The sequence below is a fragment of the Alligator sinensis genome, unplaced genomic scaffold, assembly GCF_000455745.1.
Source record: "Alligator sinensis unplaced genomic scaffold, ASM45574v1 scaffold1002_1, whole genome shotgun sequence".
In the NCBI taxonomy this organism is placed as follows: Eukaryota; Metazoa; Chordata; order Crocodylia; family Alligatoridae; genus Alligator; species Alligator sinensis.
Genome location: NW_005842710.1, coordinates 605,011 through 615,196, shown reverse-complemented (window position 1 = coordinate 615,196; position 10,186 = coordinate 605,011). Strand labels below are relative to the sequence as shown.

The 10,186-nt window shown below is 56.0% G+C and overlaps 1 protein-coding gene across 2 annotated transcripts; it reads left to right on the top strand.

The window, feature by feature from the left end:
* Positions 1 to 1,148: 1,148 nt before the first annotated feature.
* Positions 1,149 to 9,774, top strand: ACY3 (aminoacylase 3). 2 transcript variants are annotated; one of them, XM_006034194.3, is made up of 7 exons: positions 1,149 to 1,238; positions 4,591 to 4,831; positions 5,328 to 5,523; positions 5,630 to 5,723; positions 6,524 to 6,631; positions 7,073 to 7,182; positions 7,966 to 9,774. In XM_006034194.3, the coding sequence occupies exons 2-7, from the start codon at positions 4,599 to 4,601 to the stop codon at positions 8,155 to 8,157; spliced, it is 933 nt and encodes a 310-aa protein (XP_006034256.1). In that variant the 5' UTR covers positions 1,149 to 1,238; positions 4,591 to 4,598; the 3' UTR covers positions 8,158 to 9,774. The 2 variants fall into 2 exon arrangements, with proteins under 2 accessions (XP_006034256.1, XP_025071916.1); XM_025216131.1 differs by having other exon boundaries at positions 7,073 to 7,202; positions 7,966 to 8,097.
* The last annotated feature ends 412 nt before the right edge of the window (positions 9,775 to 10,186 follow it).

Sequence of the window (10,186 nt, the reverse complement as noted above, 5' to 3'; positions counted from 1 at the left end):
GCACAACGGGGGGGAGGCAAGCAGCCAGTTGCCAAGCACAAAAGTGCCAGCACTTCTACATGTGGCACGGTGGCAGTGACTTCCGTCACTGACGTCCCACCACTGGACCCAATTTCAGGATGGGCACTGGCACTTTCAGTGTCCCCCTACCAGCCGGAGTGCTGTCAGGGGGGGCACCAGCGCTTTCTGGGGGGGCACGTGCCATCCCTGTGCATCGCCTATGGTTGGAAGCGTTGGACTTAAGCTCCTTGGATGCACATCTGCGTGGATACAAGCTGCACCTCTAGTAAGCTCTGCTAAAATCTCTGAATATCCTGCCTTGAGCAACATACTTTCTCTACTCAAGAACAGTGTCTGAGAGTGTCAGGAGGGGCCTGAAGGTGCCCCCCCCTACACAGGTCACGGCCAGCCTTGGGGAAACACTCACTCATATCCCAAGGGCAAGAGTTAAAAATTAAACACTGTCTCACTTTGTGCTTCTGATCTTCAGGCACTTCTCACAGCTGGGGCCTGGTAGGGTGGGTGTTATGATTAGAGACAGAGAACTTAATCAGTAGCCTCTGTCAGCCAGCCATCCAGCCAACCCAGCACTTTATCTGCATGCCTGAGGGGTAGGCAGGGCTGGGTCCTTCTCTGCCTGCCTCAGCCATACCTCCTTTTTCCCCCTGACAAGGTGAAGGGGGTGCCCTGAAAACACCAGCTTGCTGAGGGGAAGAAGCAGCTCTGCAGCACACAACCGATCCAGGGATGTCCTGCCCCCAAGTACTACTAAGGCTGGGTAGGAAGAGTCAGGCCTCTGTCACAGGGCAGGAGATCTCCCAGGAGGAGGAGGACAGTGATGGGAAGCATCAAGACCATGTCCCAGTTCCCTGCTCAGCTCATACAGATGGGCCACTAGGGCAAGCTCGTCTTGTGCCTGAGCCATCTCATCACGCCAGGTCTCTCCTTCCTTCTCAGGATTCCAGCATGGCCAGAGCAGCTGAGCTATGGGGCCGATAGAGTTGGGCTGTTCTGCTGAACTTTCCCCCAGGACTCAGGGGCCAGGGGCAGCAGGGAGGGAAGGAGAGTTGTGTGTAACCACGTGACGGTGCAGTCACCAGACCTGTCTGTACAAGGTTCGTTCTCAACTCCTCCCTCTCAACTTCCCATGCACCGTCAGCACACTCCATTTCATACACCCTTGGCCTCTGCTCCTGCCTGGACCTCTGCAAGCCTCTTCCTATTCCCTTAGCAGGAAGGTAAGAGGGGTTCCCCAGCAAAGGCCTGAAATGATGCTGACCTTCCTCCCAGATGCCCCTGGGAGGATGAAGAAGGTTGCAACCCCTCACTCCTCCATCCCCTGGGACGTGGCCTGCTCTCCTGCACCATCCAACTTTGCACTGCTCCTGCTAAACAGGTGGGGAGGGAGGCTGGGATCACTGTGCTGCTTTATCTGCATGGGGGAGAAGATCTCTGCGGCTATTTGCTCAAGAGTGCACTAGGTAGGGTGGAGAGAGGATGGCTGGAGGGGAACAACCCAGTCTCAGATGGCCCAAGTAATAGGAAGCTAAACTGCACCAGCTTCATCCTCAGTGAAAGAGGTCAGTTATCAGGCATCTGCTCCCATTGAATCCAGTGTAAGAGTGTACAAATAGGCAGTAGCCACAGGGCAGCTGATGTATGGTGAATCCTCACCCCATTTCAATGAGTCCTGAGGCCGCACCGACCATTGGGGCATCTTTGATGTAGCAATAACTTTCCTGCATTCTTCCCTGTCTTTTGCAATCCCTGTATAGCCCATTTAACCCATGGTAAATTGTTAGTGTCCCTACGTGCCTGGGGCATGTTGCATGACTGATACACCTCCTGAGTCTGGAAGATGTTCAGAGGACAAAGCAGCCTCCCAAGTCTTTCACCAACAACACCTTCCCTACAGAGATGAGCAAGGGGACGTGCTACCCCTCCAGCCCGTGATCTCAGGGGCAAGTGAAGGAAGAGTGAGATCAGGAAAGCAAGCTCGTCCTACCCTCCTGCCCCTCTGTGAAGGTGCTGGGCTGTGAATCCTATGTTGAGGAAGTCCCTGGCCATCTGACTTGTCTATCTATAGTGTCTCCTTTTGGGGTGTGGTGACAGAGGCATGCTAGGGTCTAACTATGGGTCCTAAGGCAGGCATTCAAGGCCTACTCTGCACTCATGCCAGAGGCTGCCCCCAGTCAACCCAGCTGTGCATGGGCACCTGCTCTTCAGGGTGGGTGGGCAAAGGCAGGCGAGTCTGCTACTGGCCAAAGCCCTCCCTTGTGTCCCTCTAGATACAGGATTGGAGGTATCTCCACTGCACCAGCCCCGTGGGCTGCAGGGTGTGTGGGGCCCTCTGACATCAGTCTCCCAGCCATTTCAGAAATGAATGGGCAAAGGAGTGAATGTGGCAGGGTGAACTGGCTGGTGAACTCACTGGGCACTTCTACATGAGACAATTACTGCAGAGTAGACTAATTAGCTCCACAGTAAATGTCTCAGCATCTACATGTGCAGGGGTTTTAGGATGGAGTAAAATATTAAACTCCACAGCACAGTAGTACTTACATTTACTAGTACTACCCTGCTGTGGAGTTTAATATTTTACTCCAGCCTAATAATGTGCACCAATGCACATTTTTTACTCTGCAGCAACACACATGTAGACCCTGACTCAGCTGGCTAGGGCACAAGGGTGCTTCAATGCAGGGAATGCCTGCTGGCTAGTCCCACACTGAAGCACCTTGTGCCCAGCCAGCCCCTCTGCAGCATGTTGAGCTGAGTCACAGCAGCCTCAGGCTGGCAGGCTGACCTCCCAGGGCCCCTACCGGTCAGAGCTGTTCCAACCGGGCTCAATGTGCTGCAGTCCCAAGTGGCACCCAGAAGCAATAAACTCCAGAGGTATAAGCACCAGAGTTTATTGAGTTGCGCTAATATGCACATGTGGATCCACCCACTGATGTCCACCTGCAACAGCCAGCCTGCCTAGAGTGACACTGAGCTAGATGCCCAGGCTCCTGAGACAGGCTGGGGTGATTGACCCCAGCCTGGCCCCACAGACAGAATGACAGGGACACCCAGCATGGAGACCCAGGAGAGGGCAAAGTCATGGATTGCAGGTGCACAGCCAGAACTACAGTTCCCCACATGCTGCAGGGGAAGGAAGGCAGGAGGAAGCTGGGGTTTTGCCACGAAAAAGGAACAGGAAAGAGAGGGAATGGCGGCAGTGACAGCTGCAGCTGGGGAGATACATGGCAGAGACCCAGGATCTGTGGTGGGGCTGACTTGGCGAACCACAGCAGCAGGGCTCCAGTGGGCAGCCCGAGTGCACAGAGGGGCTGACTCTGTGGGCCTCTGGGGCAGGACTCAGGCACAGCCCCTGGGTGCCCAGTAACCTGGTGCACCGAGGACTGGAGACTGGTTTGAGGCCCCCCTGGAGTTGAGGGAGAGCTCAAAGGTTGCTCAGTGTAAATATTGCATGGTTAGTGTTACTTTCTGGTTACCTGCTATCTGTTGCTGAAAGGTTCTCCTGGGCAGCTGCCTATTGCCTGTTATGTTTACTCCAAGTGCATGTGCCTTCATGCTTACTCGCCTGTTACATATATCTTACATGCATGTGTCCTAATGCACTCACCCATGTGTTCCTAACCTCCTAAGCCTGTTAGCATGTGACCCAAACCCCCCAGTAACCTTATATCAATTTGTAAGAAACCTCTGTTGGCACCTGTGCAGTTGCTTGGGTTTGGTATGGCAAAGCAAAGGGGCAGCTTACAGGTAACCCTCAGTGGGCATGTCTACACATGCAGTTAATGCACATGAATGAAATGGAGCTTGTTGCTCCGGAGTTTATTGTTCCTGGGCACTCCATTTGAATACGCGCCTGGGAGCAATTAACTTACAATGACCTCTGCATTTTATTCATGTGCAGCAATTAACTCACAATGAGCTCTGCATTTCATTCATGCTCCCTACCATGCGGAGCCTGGCCAGCAGCCTCAATGTGCTGTGGAGGGACTGGCTGGGGCATGGGGGTGCTTCAATGTGGGGTTAACCAGCAGGCAGCCCACACGCTGAAGCACCCTCATGCCCCATCCAGCCCCATCTGCATCTACGCGTGCACTGCCACACATGAAAAAAGCTCTGCAGCAAGGTAGTACCTGTATTCAAAAGTACTAACCAGCTGCAGAGTGTATTATTTTCCTACACCCTAATAGGGGTGCAGGTGTAGACTCTGAGATGTTTACTCTGGAGCTAATTAGTCCGTTTCACAGTAAAAATCTTGTGTAGATGTGCCCAGTGTGAAACTTTAAACACCCCTCAGGCTGGAGGAGCTGCTGCTGCAGACATGCTGAAAAAGGGGCTCCATCCCGCTTGGGAGTGCCATGAAGAGGCCTCAGATGGGCCAGCCCCCAAGCCACAGCCACCTGTACCATAGGCACAAGGGTGGCAGCAGTCCTACCTCTCATGGTGCAGTGAGAGCAGCCAGGGACATCCCCAGTGGGGAGGCACCACATGCTCCTCTGCCCATACCCCCAGAGGGCCCTGCACCTCTATGGGCTCCCACCTAAGCTTGGCCCCTGCTTCTCTTCTCCCCAGCCTCATGCATGGCTGCCCTGCAGCGCCTTCAGCCCGTGAGCCATGTGGCTGTGAGCGGAGGCACCCACGGCAATGAGATGTCGGGCATTTACCTGGTCAAGCACTGGCTACGGGAGCCCTCAGCGCTGCAGCGGGATAGCTTCTCAGCCACACCCTTCCTGGCCAACCCACTTGCCATCGAGCGGTGCGTGCGCTACGTGGGGAGGGACCTGAACCGCACCTTCACCAAGCAGTTCCTCAAGTAAGTGAGCCCAGGGCAAAGCTCTGCATGGGTATGGGGGAGCTATCCCAGCATGCATCACTGCAGTGTTACCTGGGGCCTGGGGATGGAGGGAGATATCCCAGCATGCTACCAGGAATATGAGAATGAGCAAGCTATCCCAGCATGCACCACCCTGCAGTGCTGCTGGGGGAGCATGGAATAAGTGAGCTATCCCAGCATGCACTGCTCTGCAGGACTACCTGGGACATAATATAAACTATTCCAGAATGTATCAAACTGAGGCAGTCCTAAGGGGCTTGGGGAAGCTCTCCCCAAACCTGTAGTGCTCCCCAAAATGGATGGAAACCCCCAAATCCCCTCCATGAAATGGGGCCTCTGAGCCCCTGATGGGTGCACTGTCATGCTACTCTCCCAGGGGACCCTGCCCCCAGGAGATTCCTCACTGACATCCCACCAGGCAAGGGGGTCCCCAGGCCCATGTGTGGCCTTGACCCTCCCTGCCCCCATGTCCCAGCTCCAAGGCGACACAGGACGAACCCTATGAAGTGCAGCGCGCCCGCAAGATCAACCAGCTCTACGGCCCCAAGGGCTCAGCCCAGGCCTTTGACTTCCTGTTCGAGCTGCACAACACCACAGCCAATGTGGGGGCCTGCCTGATCGCCAGCGTCCAGGACAACCTGCTGCCCATGCACATGTGCCACTTCATCCAGGTGGGCCCAGCCTTCCCAGGGCCCCCGTACCCGCTCCTGCCAGGGCAGGCCAAGACTCCCTCTCCTAACAGCTGCTGTCTCTGATTTCTCTCTCTCCTGTCCCCAGACCCACTGCACGCTGGGGCATTACCCCATCCTCCTGTACAATCTGCCAGACCAGGAGGCCTACTCCATCAGTTCAGTGGCCAAGCATGGGCTAGGTAGGGCGCAGCTCCACCTGGGGATGGGCAGGACCTGTCTAGCCCTGTAAGGTGGGCATTTGTGGGGGCTGGGCAGCAGGGCCTGAGAGCCAGACCCCTCCCAAATACACACCATCTCCTCAGCCTCCTATGCCCTGCATCTCCCAAGAAACTCCCCAAGCACCCGACCACTGAAACCTTAGGCTACCAATTATCCAACTCCCAACTCCTGCCCAGCCCACCATGTGCCAGCACCCAAGCCCTACCCCCTCTCCTTTCCCCAGCCCCCAAATTCCACCTCTTCTCACCTCACATGCCCCCCATGCCCAGCTCCCTTGCTTTTACCCATGATTCCAAGATCTCATCTCTGCTGCACCCATTCACCCACCCTCCTCCTTGCCACCTATGCACCCAGCCCACCCATTCCCCCTCCCCACTGCAGCCCCTCCCCCAAAGTGACAGGGGCATGCGCTGCCCAGGAGATATCTGCATGGGGCACAGTGCCATGGTATGTACATGTGGGAAAGGGGGCTAGCATTGTCCCCTAGCAGCTGTGCCATAGCAGCTCACAGAGCTGATCTGTGGGCTTGGCACGTGGCTCTGGAGGCTGTGGCCTGGGCTTGGGCTTCAGGCCCCACCTGGCCTTCACATGTGTTACCTCTCTGCTGCTGGGGTGCACCAGGGAGGGGATATCAGGGTCCCCTGGGTGTCGCTGATTTCAAGCACACCTGAGGGCTGTCAGCTCTGCTCTGCCTTGGGAAGGAAGCTGGCAAATGATGCTGCAGCCATGCCACAATCAGGTCCCTGCATCCTCCCTACAGCATTTGAGCTGGGGCCACAGCCCCAGGGAGTGTTGAGAGCTGACCTGCTCACTCAGATGGGAGCCCTCGTGGCCTGTGCCCTGGATTTCATCGACCTCTTTAACAAAGGTGAGCAGTTGCATCGTGTCCCTTTTCATGGCAGGTCCAAGTGAGCAGATGCTATCCTGCTCCACAGCCAGCCAGCAGGAGACAGGGTGAGGTATCCAGCTATGCCTCCCTTGGCCGTGGTTCCCATGTGTGCCATGAGCTGTCCCATTATGCATCACGCTGGGTATGGGAGGTGACCGAGCCCATCATGCCTTCTTTGCAGCAGTTCCCATGGTTGCTGTGAGATATCCCACCATGCACTGCTTTGCAGTGGTTCCCATGGGTGCCATCAATGATCCCACCATCCCTTGCTTTGGAATGGTTCCCCTGCATGGAGCAAGGCCTTCCCCTATGTCCGTCCTGTGGGAGAGCACTCTCCAGGCCAGCTAGCAGGGCCTGGCAGGAGCAGCTGGTGGTTAAGGAAGCCTCCATGAGATCTGAGCCCTCTGTCCCTTGCCCCAGGTACGACCTTCCCTGCCTTTGAGACGGAAGCCTACAGGTTCATCGGGAGTGTGGATTATCCCCGCCACCCTGATGGGGAGCTCTGTGCCTCAGTGCACTCCAAGCTGCAGGTGGGAACAGCATGAGGAAGGTCAGGTATCTCTGCCCTTCACGGCCCTTCTCTGGTGGAGGGAGGGTCCTGGCTGCCAGGCCAGCAAGAGACAGATAGCAGAGCCAAAGCATGACTGTGTGGGCCTGGTTCTGCCTGGGCATAGCAGGAGGAGGCTGCTTGAAGCCACCTCAGTGCTCCCAGGTAATGGCTCCAGCTCCTTGAGTTGTGCTTGCCTTGGCCTCTAGGAGGCAAGCAACAGCCAGCTGCTAGGCACAGCCCTGACAGCTCCACCTGCATCAGCATCTGTGCTGGGTGCTGGGAGCAGGGTCTCACACCTGGGATGTAACAGGCAGGGGGCCCACAGCCCAGGGAGGACCCTGGTTATACATTCAAGCAGCAGAAAGAGGCCATAGAGTGAGTGGGAACCAATCCAGCTCTGCCCTCAGCGGTGCCAGCATAATGCCAGAGTTAGCTAGCATCGTGGGAGAGCAAGAGTCAGCAGCCTTCATGCAGACATGGGGACACATCTCCCACAAGGGCAGGGCCCTGGTGCTTCTGGGTCTGCAGTTTTGGTTCCACAGCTGGATAGCCAAGGCAACTGCAGGATGCTGCCGTGGCAGCCACAGTCATTTTTAGGGGGGGTCCCTCTTCTCAGGCCCATCTGTCAAGTGTCTGCTCTCAAGGAGTTCACAGGGGGTGCCGGCTGCCCCCCGCTGGGGTGCTGTGGGGTGTGAAGAGCTGGGTGTCAGGGGCAGCTCCAGTTATGCCAGTCCCAGCCTCTCCCTGCCTGTCCCTCCTTCAGGACAAGGATTTCCTCCCCCTGAGGCCCGGGGATCCCATCTTCCAGACCTTCAGTGGGGAGGAGATCCTGTACCAGGGCCATGCCACCATCTACCCCGTCTTCATCAACGAGGCAGCCTACTACGAGAAGAAGATTGCCTTCAACAAGACGGAGAAGTGCAGCCTTTCCATCCCTGCCCTGCAGAGGGAGTGAGGAGAGGGGCAGAGGGGATGGCAGAGCAGAGGGGAATAAACAGAGATGGGCTGAACTGGACCCATTGTGCCTGCCAAGGGCGTGACCAAGAGGGCCTGGGCCAGGTTGGGGTTGCAGGGAAGGGGCAGGCAGCTCTGGGACCCAGTGTGCCAGAGTCTGACCCCGCACAAGGACTGAATCCTCTTCCCATCCACGCACCCAGCATAGCCCGGCTCCTGCCATAAGACCTCCCGTCTTGTCCCAAGATGTCTAATCCAGCTCTGCCTTTGGCATGGCCTGGTTTTCTGGGCTAAGTGGCAGAGCTCAGTGTATCTGGGACCAAACATGGAGCAACTGGGTTGGGACAAGGGAATGGCTGGCACTGAGCTGTCCCAGTCCAAGCCCTGAGTTTACTGCCCCTGTAGCCATCAGAGAAGGTGGCACAGGCTGGGATGCCCAAGGGATGCCCTTGCAGAGGCCACTATCCTGCCACTGCAGGATGTCCTGGCTGTTCCCCTGGGGGTACAGGGAAAACCCCAGTCCCAGAGGTGGATGGGTAAGCCTGTAATGAGAAACAGCCACTAGGGGGCGGCAGAGACCCATGCAGCATTGACTTGGGGGCCCGGGGGCAGCTCATGCTCACTGTGCTGCAGCCCCTGGACTGCATTGGTGCCAGTCACCCCTAGAGAGCAAGGCCCATGCTGCCATCCCCTCCCCTGTCCCCAGGCCAGGCAGTGACCTGCTCTGGGATCACATCAGAGTGGGAAGGAGGAGGATAGGTTCTCCCAAGCTGAATCAAAGTGAGAGTGCTGGCAGCTGGCATGGGCACCCTCTGCTTCAGAGGAAGGTCTGAGAGCCGCAGGGCAGGAGACAAGGATGCTCCTCCCCACACCACAGCTGAGCTGGTCCCCAACATTGAGAGGGGTGGAGGCCTGAAGATGGGAGGTTTCTGTCCCTTCCTGGCCTGGGCTCACTGGGGCTGTGCTCTCAGATGTGCCTCCAAGGAGCTAGGTTGGCTGCGGGGCAGGGGCACTGTCGGGGGCTACCTGACCCCAGGACAGTCCTGTGGTGCCAGGCGATGTAGGGCTAAGTCTCTCCCTATCCCTGCACTGAGGATAGGAAGGGGGCAGCAGCAGCTGGCACAGCGCCGTGGTCACAGGACAGCACACCACCCCAAGTCCGTGGGTAGTGTTTGGAGCTCCTGTAAGTGGCTCTGCATGGAGCTGCTGTGGCACTGTGTGCGCGCCCCCTGCTCACCCGCTGTGTACGACCTCCTGACCGAGAAGCAGCAGAGCTGCATCCGCACTGCATCAAAGCCCGCTCACCACAGCATGCCCAGGAACACACCCTGCACTGCTCCTGCTCCTGCTCCCAGCTACATCAGTGCCGGCCTGGGAGGCAGCATGGTGGGGTTTCCAGAGAAGGTGTTTCCCTTATTATAGAGGCAGGAAGGCAGTGGCTGAAAGTCCCATTCCCGCTTTCTCTTTCCTTGGAGACTCCCTTTTAGAAATTAAACATATTTCTTTCACCAATGTCCCTCCCTCCCATGCCAAGAGGCCTGGGGCTCCCCCTGCCCTCCTAATGGCAGCATCACACAGGCCCACGAACAGATGCAAATGGTGTGGTGCAACATTGCATATAACACAATATTCATTTTTCTCCTGGTAAAAAGAAACTAGAAGCTTCACTAATATGCTAGGGGCCTAGGGCTGTATTATGCAGCTTAAGATAAAAACAAAAATTAATATAACTTTATTGAAATGTGTGCTAGTTTGCTAGGTTATCTATTAAGTTTAGAAAATCAAACAAACTAGAAAAGAGATATTGTCATATTAGTCCTGTAGTCATTATAGTTAAATGTATGTCTCATATTCAGATTCCTAAAACAAAATGTAGCCTTCTTGAGGATCTTGATAGTGCATCCCACACTTCACTGTCAGTCATTTCCACGCTTGAGTTAATGTTCACCTGAGTTAAGGTTATTATCACACCAGAGTTAAAAATTTTAACTAGAACTGAAAACAGCCTGCAGGGTTGTGAAACAGAAGAG

What these genes read in the sequence shown, in the direction of transcription:
- ACY3 (XM_006034194.3), top strand. Translation starts at nt 4,599, where the DNA reads ATGGCTGCCCTGCAGCGCCTTCAGCCCGTGAGCCATGTGGCTGTGAGC. An exon ending in AGTGGCCAAGCATGGGCTAG is followed by an intron (nt 5,724 to 6,523) that starts GTAGGGCGCAGC and finishes TCCTCCCTACAG; the next exon opens with CATTTGAGCTGGGGCCACAG. An exon ending in CATCGACCTCTTTAACAAAG is followed by an intron (nt 6,632 to 7,072) that starts GTGAGCAGTTGC and finishes CCCTTGCCCCAG; the next exon opens with GTACGACCTTCCCTGCCTTT.